Consider the following 15,280-nt stretch of genomic DNA (forward strand, 5'->3'; position numbering starts at 1 on the left):
TTAATATAAACTATAGAGCTCATTAGTCAAAAGTCAACACACTCAAAAGAGCATTATATGCAGAGTCTAAAATGTCTCGGACCTCCTCACGGCCCTATCATACCAGATAGTAGTAATTAAAAGTATTATTTTACATCATGATAGTAGATGAGCCCTATGTGGCAATATATAATAAGTCAGCACATAGAACAAAAGCAGGGAGGCTATACAAGCTAATCAGCACACTATGCCTCCGGAGCCTTCCCTGATGGGCCACCACCTGAACTATCGCCTGAAAATGTTAAACCACGGGGTGAGACAAACGCCTCAGTAACCAACTTTCCAACTCATCATACATACTAACACGTGCTCGTGAGGTGTCAAGTGGGACAGTTATTAATTCTCGAGAAACATAGATATATCCATAGAAATATAATTTCAATCATCCAAACCCTCACTATGGGGGCCAACACACAAGCCACATAAGTCTATCCCTCACTCTGGGGGATCAATCAAACATATGGGCCTATCCCTCACTTTGGGGGACGAATAAGAAGCCACAAAGGCCTATCCCTCACTATGGGGGACGAAAGAAGAAGCCAACCAATGTGCACCAATGGCGGCCTTACCACGTGGTAGGATAGGACTCAATCCCAAAATCCAAATAACAACCAATCATTCACAATATAATAAAAATGTCTCAATCTTTTCTCAGTATAATCAATAAGATATAAATCATATATCTTTCCAAACTTCTCAATCAGCATTCCAAAAATCCCACAAGACAATTTTCATAGCTCAAAAGATATAACATATCTATTCAAGTTCCAAATATCAAATATTATTCTAAAAATAGCAAAATACTCACAAACAACATATTAGCACATATAACAAGTGGAAAGTGGTTACCTCTCGCCAAAGCAATACTTAGGATTACCAGAAGGTCAATCCTATGCTCAACCAATAATTAATCTACACAATTAATATAACCACATATTAATATAAACTAATTAATTAATTAATTAAACTTCTCTATATTATTTAAATTCCTGATTTAATTAAATTTTACTTTAAAATCTCTCAACTCTCATAACTCAAAAATTATTAAGTATTTTAGAAACAACTTAAAATTTCTAACAACCCAAATTATTTATTTACCACCTCCAAATTATTTACCTTAATAAAAAGGATTTTCAACAATTTCCAAATATAAAATTATTATATTATAAACTCTAAAAATCCTCATTTAAGTTTAAACCTCAAAATCAAACTCTCAAAAATTTAATAATAATACTTCAAATATTTATAACTAAATAATATGATCAAAACTTTAATGGTATAACTACCATATATATATTTCCATAAATAATAAACTTTTTAGCTACAATAATTATTTTAAAACCTCCAGTCACCCAATAAATAAAAATAAACCGATTAAAACCTCAATAATATATCAAACAACCCAAATAAATTATTTAACTTAAATTTAATCGGTAAAAATATGGTATATCTCATACATAACAGATTTTTCACTAAATAAATTAATTTTAAATACTAAAACTAGCAAATAGAGAAATCTAAACCGATTAAAATTAACAACTCATTTACTTCTAAATTTCTATAGTCATCTTTTGTCAAAACTCAATACTTATATCATATATAAGTCTCAAAATTTTCCCTAATCACTAGGGTAATACTACTATTATGAAGCATAAAATATATATGAAATATTTATGAAGAAAGTTTGATGAAAAGAGATAATTTCATGTACCTAAAATATCTTCAAAGCTTGCCCTCTGCTTCACCGGTATGATTCTCTCGCTCACACACACTTCCTCTCTCTCTCTCCCTCTCTCTTGCTCCTTCTTGCACCTGCCGTGGAGGGGAAATGGGTTGTGGGGGGTTATTTAACACCCCCACACAATTATTGGGGGAGGGAAATTTCAACCCCAATTTCCACGCCCCCCCTCAATTTTCCACAATCCCCTCCAACTTTCCACCGAAATATCGGTGGAAAGTTGGACTTTGGTTTTTTTTTTTTTTTTTTTTTTAAAAATAAAATATTATTATATTATTTTATTTTATTTTTCAATTACTTTTTTTTTTTTTTGAATTTTTTTTTTTTTAAAGGATATTACAATTCTCCCCACCTAATAAGAATTTTGTCCTCAAAATTCAAACAACCACACACAAGAAATAAAAACAAAAGTAACTCAAAGCTTACTAAGAAAACAGGTAAGGGTACTCATAACGCATCCGTTCCTCTGTCTCCCAAGTAGCATCACCGGGACTCATGCCCTTCCAAAAGACTTTAACAAGACGGATAGTTTTGTTCCTTAATTGTTTATCCTTAACGTCCAAAATCCGCTCTGGTTCTGTTGGATAGGTCAAATTATCTCGCAACTCGACCTCTTCGGGTTCAATAACATGAGACGGATCAGGATGATACTTTTTCAACTGTGACACGTGGAACACGTCGTGTAAACTGGAAAGATGTGGCGGCAGCGCAATTCGATATGCAACAGGTCCAATCCGCTCCAAAATCTCATAAGGACCCATAAATCGGGGTGTAAGCTTCTTGGCTTTAATGGATCTACCAACACCAGTACAGGTGAAACCTTCAAAATACATGATCACCCACTTCAAATTCTAAAGGTCTCCTCCGACGATCCGCATAACTCTTCTGTCGACTTTGGGCCATCAACAACTTCTGCTTGATCAGCTCAATCTTTCTGGTTGTGATGTCCACTAAATCTGGGCCAATAATTGTTCTTTCACTTAATTCAGTCCAACAAAGTGGAGATCTACATTTCCTCCCGTATAAAGCCTCATATGGTGCCATCTGAATGCTAGCGTGATAGCTGTTGTTATAGGCAAACTCAGCTAATGACAAGTGAGTGTCCCAACTACCCTTTAGCTCTATAGCGCAGCCCTCAACATGTCCTCGAGAGTCTGAATCGTCCTCTCAGTCTGTCCATCAGTCTGAGGATGATAAGCAGTACTAAACTTGAGCTTAGTGCCCATGGCTTCATGTAATGACTGCCAGAAGTTCGATGTAAACCTCGGGTCCCTATCTGAAATGATAGACTCCGGCACTCCATGAAGTCGAACAATCTCATCTATATACAGCTTTGTCAATCGTTCTAACGAGTAAGTACTCTTGATAGGCAGGAAGTGCGCTGACTTAGTCAATCTATCTACAATTACCCATATCGCATCATAGCCAGCCGGGGTTCTTGGCATACCAGTAATGAAATCCATGGAAATACTATCCCATTTCCATTGGGGAATATCAAGATTCTTTAATAGTCCTGGAGGTCTCTGATGTTCTATCTTGACCTTTTGACATGTCAGACACTTCATTACAAAATTTGTGACATCCCTCTTCATTTTTGGCCACCAGTAGTTCCTTTTCAGGTCTTGGTACATCTTGGTTATCCCTGGATGTATCGTGTAATTACTTCGATGCGCCTCTCTAGAATAGTCCTTTTGATTTCCTCATTATTAGGGACACAAATCCTCTTCTTGTACCTCAGGATTCCTTCTTCACAATTTCATAATCAGGCATACCATGGTCTCCACTTCCTCTCGGATGCTTAGTAACCGGTCATCCTCCATCTGTGCAACCTTCAAGTCTCGAAAGAACTCATAATCACCCAAAATTGATTGTAGAGTGGCTGGAGCCTCATGCACCACTTGGAGATCTCTCAATCTCTCTAAGCAGTAGTGTTCCTCCAAACTCATGTGAAACACATGCACCGTTTTCCTACTCAAAGCGTCTGCAACCACATTGGCTTTACCCGGATGATACTTAAGCTCAAAGTCATAGTCCTTGATGAATTCCATCCACCGACGTTGTCTATTATTCAGTTCCTTCTGATCTATTAAATACTTCAAGCTCTTGTGATCGCTGAAGACTTCAAACTGTGATCCATATAAGTAGTGCCTCCAGATCTTCAATGCAAAAACCACCGCCGCTAATTCCAGGTCATGTGTAGGATAATTTTCCTCATGCGGCCTTAATTGCCTAGATGCATAGGCAACCACTTTCCTTCCTGCATCAGGACACACCCTAAACCCTTAAGTGAAGCATCAGTGTAAAGGGTGTACGGTTTACTAGGATCTGGAATAGTCAACACTGGAGCCGTGGTCAACTTAGCCTTCAGTTCTTGGAAAGCCGCCTCACACTTTTCACTCCAGATAAACGGTTGGTCTTTCTTGGTCAACTTAGTTAGAGGCATGGCGATCTGAGAAAATCCCTTGATGAATCTTCGGTAATACCCAGCTAAGCCCACAAAACTTCGTACCTCCGTCACAGATTTCGGTGTTTCCCATTTCAATACGGCATCGACCTTGCTAGGATCAACAGCTACTCCCTCGGCAGATACTACATGGCCTAAGAACTTCACTTCTCTAAGCCAGAACTCGCACTTGCTTAACTTAGCATATAACTGATGATCCCTCAATATTCGCAATGCAATGTAAAGATGCTCTCGGTGTTCTTCCTCATTCTTAGAGTATATCAGGATATCATCTATAAACACCACAATAAACTTGTCCAAGTACGGCCTAAAGATCCGGTTCATATAGTCCATAAACACCGCTGGAGCATTCGTCAAACCAAAAGGCATTACTAGAAACTCGTAATGTCCGTATCTGGTACGAAAGGCCGTCTTTGGGATGTCCTCTGCTCTAACTCTTAATTGATGATATCCCGACCTTAAGTCAATCTTGGAAAACACCGCTGACCCCATTAATTGATCTAGCAAGTCATCAATCCTAGGCAAAGGATATTTGTTCTTGATAGTCACTTTGTTCAACTGCCTGTAATCTATACACAATCTCAAGCTCCCATCCTTCTTTCTCACAAACAGTACTGGTGATCCCCACGGGGAGACACTTGGTCTAATAAATCCTTTTTCAAGTAACTCTTCGATTTGCTTTTTCAGCTCTGCCAATTCTGAAGGTGACATTCTGTACGGTGCTTTAGAAATTGGAGCTGTCCCTGGTACTAGCTCAATGGAGAATTCAACTTCCCTTTCAGGAGGTAAACCGGATATTTCCTCAGGAAATACCTCAGGAAACTCCTTTACTACCTCGATTTGGTCTATACCAACTTCTTTATCCGTACTAACGGAAAAGAAAACAGCATACGCTTGACAACCCTTTTGAATACACTTAGTTGCTTGAGTAGCAGACAACCACAAACGACCATTAATAGCCTCAACTATCGTAGTGCACAAAGGAAGAGTTACTATCTTCCTTTTACAATCCAAAATGGCATTATTTGCTGATAGCCAATCCATACCAATAATCACGTCAATACCCTTGAGGGGTAGACAAATCAAATCAATCACAGACTCACGATTCTCAAATTTAAGCACAAGACTTAAACACGCCTGTGTGGTTAACACAGTGGCTCCCGCTGGAGTTGACACTTTCAACATGTAAGACAAATCATGCATTGGAAATTTAAACTTTTGAGCACATTCCGCAGCAATAAAAGAATGAGTGGCACCAGAATCAAACAACACAGGTATATCATGTCCTTGAAGAGAGACAGTACCTCTAATCAGATTAGGAGACATACCAGCTTCCTCTCTAGTCAAAGCAAAAACTCTCCCGGGCACCGTGGATCTGAAACTAGGAGTTTGCTGCTGCGTCTCTGGACAATTGCGAGCTATATGTCCGAACTTATGGCATCGGTAGCATTCCCAACACTGTCCTGGGTGATTTCTCCCACATCTCATGCAAGGACCACTAACACTTGGTGTAGATCTGGCAGGCTCATGGTGGACACTCCGATCTCCCCCTATACGGCTCCCCTGAGGCTGTCTCCTTTGCATAAAGCCTCCACGGGCTGAATTCTTCTGATTCTGGTTCTTGCCTCTGCTTGAGTTACCTGAGCCCCATAACTGTAGTTATTCTTTTTATTGATTCCTCCCATTGGCCTCATAAAACCAGAGAATCTGCCCTGATTATCCCGACGTCGGCTCTCCTCTACCTCTCGGGTTCTGCGAGCTGTCATCCTGAGTTTCGTGCAGGCATCCTCGAAACTCTTAAACTCATATAAGGCCATTTGCTGCTTCAACTCTGGCCTCGCCCGTTCTATCAATTGTCGGGCCATCCATTCTGGATCATCATTCTGCTGCAGGTAGGTAACATGCTTGGAGAGGTCAATATACTTGGCAATAAACTCATCCTCATGCATGTTCTCTTGTCGAAGAGCATAAAAAGCTGTTTCTTTTTCTTGTCTCATGGCTGGGGGAAAGTAATGATCAAAGAACATCTGTTTGAATTCGTTCCAAGTAATCCCCGAGTCATCTATGCCGCTTACACTCCTCCACCACCTCTTAGCTCGATCCCTCAGTAAAACTACCGCTGCTTGTACCTTTTGGTAGGTATTACAGCCACAAGCTTTAAATATTGTCTCCATGTCATCTATCCAAGCCTCAGCTTTGTCAGGATCCATACCCCCATCAAAGTCTTTGGGTGATGCCGCTCTATATCCTTCCATACACTTTTAAGGTTCACCGCTTCTTCTTTTCCTGGTCGCCTTTGTGAACTACTCTCTTCTCTGGTTCCTTCAATAGAACCCCTGTGGGTGACAGAATTTCCCACAGACGGTCCAGGAAGCCCATTCCCTTCAAACTCTTCCACAGCTTTCTTGACTCTCAAATCTTCCTCCATCTTTCTTACTCTCTCATCTACCACCGTAACTACCACTTCCCTTAACTGTTGCAGTAAAGTCTCCTGGTTAAACTGCAGAGGATTCGGTGGTTGATTAGGTGGGTTTGTGGATTCATCTCCACCCTGATCAGTTTGTCGGGATCGTGTCCGTACCATCCTCCCCACCTAAGGATGGAACCCACCAAAAGAAACACAAAGTAAGGACAAACACAGACACAAAGTAATAGGGAAGGTTATGTGAGATTATTATATATTGCCACTAAATGCAATGTAATGCAACCCACTTCACAGAATCTTTGGCTCTGATACCAAATTGTGACAACCGCTCTTTCAAAACCATTTTAGATTAAATCCAACAATTTATTTGAATGATTAACCATGATAGAAAAGAAGAAACCTTAAAATTTTAAAATCGCTATCATGGTTAAAAGAAATAAACTTATATTTCCAACCATACGAACTGATAAATCAGTTTAATATAAACTATAGAGCTCATTAGTCAAAAGTCAACACTTTCAAAAGAGCGTTATACGCAGAGTCTAAAATGTCTCGGACCTCCTCACGGCCCTATCATACCAGATAGTAGTAATTAAAAGTATTATTTTACATCATGATAGTAGATGAGCCCTATGTGGCAATATATAACAAGTCAGCACATAGAACAAAAGCAGGGAGGCTATACAAGCTAATCAGCACACTATGCCTCCGGAGCCTTCCCTGATGGGCCACCACCTGAACTATCGCCTGAAAATGTTAAACCACGGGGTGAGACAAACGCCTCAGTAACCAACTTTCCAACTCATCATACATACTAACACGTGCTCGTGAGGTGTCAAGTGGGACAGTTATTAATTCTCGAGAAACATAGATATATCCATAGAAATATAATTTCAATCATCCAAACCCTCACTATGGGGGCCAACACACAAGCCACATAAGTCTATCCCTCACTCTGGGGGATCAATCAAACATATGGGCCTATCCCTCACTTTGGGGGACGAATAAGAAGCCACAAAGGCCTATCCCTCACTATGGGGGACGAAAGAAGAAGCCAACCAATGTGCACCAATGGCGGCCTTACCACGTGGTAGGATAGGACTCAATCCAAAATCCAAATAACAACCAATCATTCACAATATAATAAAAATGTCTCAATCTTTTCTCAGTATAATCCATAAGATATAAATCATATATCTTTTCCAAACTTCTCAATCACATTCCAAAAATCCCACAAGACAATTTTCATAGCTCAAAAGATATAACATATCTACTCAAGTTCCAAATATCAAATATTATTCTAAAAATAGCAAAATACTCACAAACAACATATTAGCACATATAACAAGTGGAAAGTGGTTACCTCTCGCCAAAGCAATACTAGGATTACCACAAGGTCAATCCTTTGCTCAACCAATAATTAATCTACACAATTAATATAACCACATATTAATATAAACTAATTAATTAATTAATTAAACTTCTCTATATTATTTAAATTTGATTTAATTAAATTTTACTTTAAAATCTCTCAACTCTCATAACTCAAAAATTATTAAGTATTTTAGAAACAACTTAAAATTTCTAACAACCCAAATTATTTATTTACCACCTCCAAATTATTTACCTTAATAAAAAGGATTTTCAACAATTTCCAAATATAAAATTATTATATTATAAATCTAAAAATCCTCATTTAAGTTTAAACCTCAAAATCAAACTCTCAAAAATTTAATAATAATACTTCAAATATTTATAACTAAATAATATAATCAAAACTTTAATGGTATAACTACCATATATATATTTCCATAAATAATAAACTTTTTAGCTACAATAATTATTTTAAAACCTCCAGTCACCCAATAAATAAAAATAAACCGATTAAAACCTCAATAATATATCAAACAACCCAAATAAATTATTTAACTTAAATTTAATCGGTAAAAATATGGTATATCTCATACATAACAGATTTTTCACTAAATAAATTAATTTTAAATACTAAAACTAGCAAATAGAGAAATCTAAACCGATTAAAATTAACAACTCATTTACTTCTAAATTTCTATAGTCATCTTTTGTCAAAACTCAATACTTATATCATATATAAGTCTCAAAATTTTCCCTAATCACTAGGGTAATACTACTATTATGAAGCATAAAATATATATGAAATATTTATGAAGAAAGTTTGATGAAAAGAGATAATTTCATGTACCTAAAATATCTTCAAAGCTTGCCCTCTGCTTCACCGGTATGATTCTCTCGCTCACACACACTTCCTCTCTCTCTCTCCCTCTCTCTTGCTCCTTCTTGCACCTGCCGTGGAGGGGAAATGGGTTGTGGGGGGTTATTTAACACCCCCACACAATTATTGGGGGAGGGAAATTTCAACCCCAATTTCCACGCCCCCCCTCAATTTTCCACAATCCCCTCCAACTTTCCACCGAAATATCGGTGGAAAGTTGGACTTTGGTTTTTTTTTTTTTTTTTTTTTGAAAAATAAAATATTATTATATTATTTTATTTTATTTTTCAATTACTTTTTTTTTTTTTGAATTTTTTTTTTTTTTTAAAAGGATATTACAGGATGTCACAAGCGTGGTTAATGAGCTCTAAAGGCTAATTATTCTTCTGATCTTTTGTCTCCATTTGTCGATAACTGTAGTCTAAAATACAGTAAAGGAATCGGATAGAAAAGGAACATTTTATTCCTAGAATATGAATATCACGAAGTTATAATGTTGTGATAAAAGATGAAGAGACTTCACTTTTTTTTTTCCCATAGATTGTATGGTCCCTTTTCTCCACTGAATGCAGTCCAATTGGGGGGGGGGGGGGGAACTGTGTGAAAAAGCACAGGGTTGAACAGGGTGAATAATATGGGTTGTTATAATTCTTGATTTGTGGGTCTTCCACTAAGCATATAATTATATATCCATTATGTTAACCAACCTAACATACAATTCAATAATGTGGGGCTTCTACTGTAACTAACACAGCCATTCACTTTTGAAACAGTCACTTCATTAAAAGAAAAGGATCAAATGAAGGAAGGATCGAGAAGCTAGTCATATTTGTTTATTCATATGATTAATTAAAGCATGCACAATGCATTTCTTTAGATAATTAAAGAGGAGAAGCGAACGCAATCATCAATTGATGACCCTAAATTCGGATGTTAATTAGGATATCACTATAGCAATCGAATTGCCAAATGGAGGACAGAAATGATGTCTTGTGATGATTATGTGTATATGGATTATCATAAATATATTTTATATTTCTTTTTTCCAGTCCTTTGGAAAAGCAATCTTCGGAGATCGATTATCGTGTTTATCGATCACAGCATCCCATGTATTTCTTTTTTTAAAAAATCATTTTGTAAAGATTTATATGATAAGACTGTTACCATGTTCGGCATCTCCCTACAATAGGGGGATCCATCAACAAATAATGTTTGATACAATGTGCTTTACCTCATGGTGTTTTGATCTCTCTTTTCATTCTTTCGTTATTTTTGTCATACCAAATAAATAATTGATAAACTATGTGTGTGTATACATATTTCTGTCCATATCACGCAAAATATAATTCATTTACCTAACATAAGTTTAAATCTAATAGAAAGAGCTAGTCCCTCATAACATGATGAATTAAGGTTCGAATTTTTCTAAGAGAGATGTTCACGTTTAGTACTCAACAGTTTATCGAACAAAATTAACCCCAATAGGAGGATATATACATAACTAACAAAAAAAATATATAATTCATTTCATCCATCTCAATTTTTCTTTTTCATTTATAACTTTCATTATTCTACATTCCAGCAGACCAGCAATTTAAAATTTACAACATGTGAATAGAACGACATATCATATAAAAATATTATATTGAGTTGATACAATATTTAGTTTTCTTGAAATTTAAAATTATTATGTTTAATCCTTAAACTTTACTCTAGCTATAAACGTTGAATATTCGAAATTCAATAACAAAAAACATTGATTTCATATTTCATATATCTAAATGAGGTCAAATTTAAAAAATTAAAAACTATATTAACCTTATTATACATTAACAATAAATTTTTATATTATCAATAGTCACTAAAAAAAATTGACTCAAAAAGTCACTGCCGACAGCCAAGTTGTTGCTGTAGCGACTGTCGCTGAAACTTATCAGTGACTACGAAAAGAGTCACCAGAAAAAATAGGCTGGCCTCACCTATGCCACGTGTCCACACCTCAACGCGTTACGTCACCAATTGGATATTGGATATTATCACCATAAATATGGCCATTCTATGATTCGAACTCCTGACCTCCTCCTTCTACATCCCTTCTTCTTACCATTGAGTTGGAAAGAATTTGATAATAATTGTTGTAAAATCAAATATATATAATAGTAATAAAATATTAAAAAAAACTTTTGGTAGTGACCAAAAATGTGGCCACTAAAAGTGTCTTTCAACAGCGACAAATAGTCATCGCTAAAGGCTATTATATTATATAGAGTAAAATAAACCGACTACCCTTCTATTTTATATTAATTATAGAAACCTCTCCTCTATTTTGAAAATGTATATAAATCTCCCTTACAATTAAAATGTGTGTTACACAAACCTTCATCCTATATTTAATATTCGATTTTCATCCACCCAAACTGTTAGTTTACCGTTAAGTTTGATTTAAAAAATTTTTTCCATCAAAATGCCCCTTTTTAACTTAATAATTATTTAGACATTTATATTTTTCATAAAATCAAAAATAATTTTAATACGTATATTTTTAAAATTCCTAATATGTTGTAAAATTTATTAATTTTGATCTAAATCATAAAATTTTATTATTTTAATGTTTTATCACATTCATAAAAAATTATTTACTTTGATTTCTTTTAAATTGTAAAAAAATATTTCAAATACATAGTTTTTGTTAGAGTTTAAATAATATAAGTTTAAAAGATTTTATAAATTATTTAAATTTATAATTCAAAATTTTTAAACACATCTTTGTTACAAAAATTTATAAACATGTTTAGTCAAAGTGTGCATGCATATGTATATATATTGAAAAAATTAGTTAAATTTTTAATCAAATCTTTTATGTTCATTTATGTAACTGTAAAAATATAGTTTAGGAATTTATTAGAATGAAGGGTAAAATAGTAAGTAGAATTTATTTTGATATAAATTTTAGTTAAAAATAATTTTTTTAGAATCTTTTTAGAATATTCCTAACAGTGTTAACTTATTGAATTAAATTATATATTTTTAAAATAGAATGAAGGTCTGTGTAATTGATGTAGCCAGAGTATTTTACTCTATCATATATTGTTAAATAATAATACTATTATTAAATATTTATATTTAATTTTCTTATTTGATTAAAATATTTATTTATAATACCCATTTTGTATAAAAAAATATAATTCACACAATATTATTTGTTATTTTTTTTGTTTCTAATTATTTAAGCTATTATATTATTTATTTTAATATTTATATTTATAATTATGAAACATGAAAATACTATATAAAAAATAATAAAATTTAATTATAAATTTTATCATGATTATTTAATTCTCTCACACACACATAATTATAATCTCATTTTCATACACACTCATTCCTTCCTCCTTTCCTCTCTTACTCTCACACACACCATATTATCTCTCTAACCTTCTCTTTCTTTCTCTCTAACACAACAACATGTAAATTTACTTTATTTTGTCATAACAAATCATATTAATGAACAAAATTATTATTTAAATATGATTTTTTTATAAAAAAATTTAAAATAATAATAAAAAGTTAAAATAGACTTTCAGCGGCGACTTTACTTACAACAAAAAATGTCACCGTTGAAAGGTGTTTTCAGTGGCAATATTGAGTCACCGCTAAATGCCTCTTTCAGTGGTAACAATAACTATTACCGCTAAAAGTCTTGTTTAGAGATGATATTAGGAGTCGTTGTTCAAAGTTTCACTTTTAAAAATTGACTTTCAGCAGTGACATTCATGGTCACTACTGGAAGTAAGATTTTCAGTAGCGACTCTTAATGTCACCGTTGAAAGTCACATTTTCAACGGTGATATTTTGTGTCGCTGCTGAAAGTTATCGCTGAAAGTCTTTTTTTTTTTTTTTTTGCAGTGGGTATGTCAACAAATATGATCTTATGCTACAAATCGTGAATATATAGTGTGCCTCATCACCCCCAAAGAAAACAAAAAAACCCCATACACTTCATATAATCCACAGAAAAGCATATCCTGTCATTTTAAACTATTTTGTTTCTCACTTGTAATAATAACTATTTAACATGACAACATTCTATAGAATCGAATTAATGAAGTTCATAGGGATGAATATACCTCCAAAGAAAAGACAAAAGCCAAACCATCTTCCTAGATTCAAAGTTGAAGATTTTCAGCAGCCTCAATATAATCGTTTGTTGCCTTAATTTCCGGTATGTGCTGGTATGTTTGGCTCAATAATCCAAGAGAAAAAGACAGAAAAATGACAGATTAACTTCATAATGTCCAAATGGTCTACTGAATTTGAGAAATCCCAATTTGTTCTCAAAAAACCAAATTGGGATTATCATGTTAAAGAAAAAGACCAAATTACCCTTCATTTTATTTATTGTTTTTAAACTACCAAAGCCCCCTGGCTGGCCGGTCACCGGAGCTCTGGCAGCGGTAGTCACCAGAGCTCCAGCAACGGCCGATAATTGGTCACCAGAGCTTCAACGGTCAAAAACAATTTTTTTGAAAATTTTTACAATTTCAGTATAACGGTTAACAACTTTTGTAACGCTATTAACAATTTCAGTATAATAGTTAACAATAGGTTTTCTGGAAAATTTAACAAGCTCCAGTGGCTGGAAACAATTTTTTTTGAAAATTTTTACAACTTCAATATAACCATTAACAACTTTTGTAATACTATTAATAACTTTAGTATATCAATTAACAACAGGTTTTTTGGAAATTCAACAATTGGTCGCCGAGCTCTGGCAGCAGAAAACAATTTTTTTGAAAATTTTTACAATTTCAGTATAACAGTTAACAACTTTTGTAACCCTATTAATAACTTCAGTATAGCGGTTAACAACAGGTTTTTGAGTTTGTTAACGATATCATTAAAGTTGTAAAAATGTTACTTTTTGAATTTCTTGAAAAACCTGTTGTTAACTACTATATTAAAATTGTTAATAGAGTTACAAAAGTTGTTAACTGTTATACTGAAATTGTAAAATTTTTTTTTAAAAAAAGTAGTTGTTAAAGCTATAAAAATGCCATTTTTTTTAATTTTTAAGAAAACCTGTTGTTAAATGTTATACCGAAGTTGTTAATAGAGTTACGGAACTTGTTAACGACATTACTGAAGTTGTAAAAATGTTACTTTTTGAATTTTTCAGAAAACTTGTTGTTAACTGCTATACTGAAATTGTTAATAGTATTACAAAAGTTGTTAATCATTATACTGAAGTTGTAAATTTTTTTTTTAAAAAAAGTAGTTGCTAAAGTTGTAAAAATGCTATTTTTTTGAATTCTTAAGAAAATATGATGTTAAATGCTATACCGAAATTGTTAATAGAGTTACGGAACTCATTAACGGCATTATTGAAGTTGTAAAAATGCTACTTTTTGAATTTTTCAAAAAACCTGTTGTTAATAGCATTACAAAAGTTGTTAATTATTATACTGACGTTATAAAAATTTTCAAAAAAATTATTTTAGGCCGCCAGAGCTCCGGCAAACAGTTGTTGAATTTTCCGAAAAACCTATTATTAACTGCTATCCTAAAGTTATTAGTAGCACCACAAAAGTTGTTAACTGTTATACTGAAGTTGTAAAAATTTTTAAAAATTGTTTCCGGCCCCCGGAGCCTGTAGAATTTCCCAGAAAACCTATTGTTAACTGTTATACTGAAGTTCTTAATAGCATTACAAAAGTTGTTAACCTTTATACTGAAGTTGTAAAAATTTAAAAAAAAAAAATTGTTTCCGACCACCGAAGCTCTAGTGACCAATTGTTGGCTGGTCGTCGAAGCTCCGGTGACTACCGCCGCCGGAGCTCTGGTGATCGGCCAGCCAGTGGGGGCTTTGGTATTTTAAAAATAATAAATAAAATGAAGGGCAATTTGGTCTTTTCTTTTAACATGATAATCCCAATTTGGTATCTTGAGACCAAAATAGGATTTCTCAAATTTAGCAGACCATTTGGGCATTATGAAGTTCAAGTGTCATTTTTCTGTCTTTTTTCCATAATCCAAACTAAATATCTAAATTCGTCGGTAGTACTAAGTTTAACATGTTTTTATGTGTTCTTACAATTTGTGTCCTATGAAAAAATTATTATAGATGTTGAATGAAGATGTAAAGTCTAAGGTTTGGTAAGATTTATTGCATACATTTTTTCTAGAAAAGCAACAAATTCTTCAAGACGAAGCTCAAGGATCTAACAAAGATAAGAAAAGCTGTGGGAGTACCTATGGATCGAGTAGACCCATCGCTTTATTGTAATATGCAAAAGATGAGAAAATCCAAACACACATGAGAACACACTAATTAAGACTACTGCCTCAGACTAATTAAGGCTATTA

At 34.1% G+C, this 15,280-nt stretch overlaps 1 protein-coding gene across 1 annotated transcript; it reads right to left on the reverse strand.

Annotated features, from left to right (window-relative positions):
* Window positions 1–2,202: 2,202 nt before the first annotated feature.
* On the reverse strand, window positions 2,203–2,610 carry LOC114711671 (uncharacterized). The gene has a single exon (XM_028896089.1). It carries the CDS (start codon window positions 2,608–2,610, stop codon window positions 2,203–2,205), a length of 408 nt encoding a protein of 135 aa, XP_028751922.1.
* Between the last annotated feature and the right edge of the window lie 12,670 nt (window positions 2,611–15,280).

The sequence above is a fragment of the Neltuma alba genome, unplaced genomic scaffold, assembly GCF_004799145.2.
Source record: "Neltuma alba isolate B1F8T4 unplaced genomic scaffold, ASM479914v2 tig00011304_pilon, whole genome shotgun sequence".
NCBI lineage: Eukaryota > Viridiplantae > Streptophyta > Magnoliopsida > Fabales > Fabaceae > Neltuma > Neltuma alba.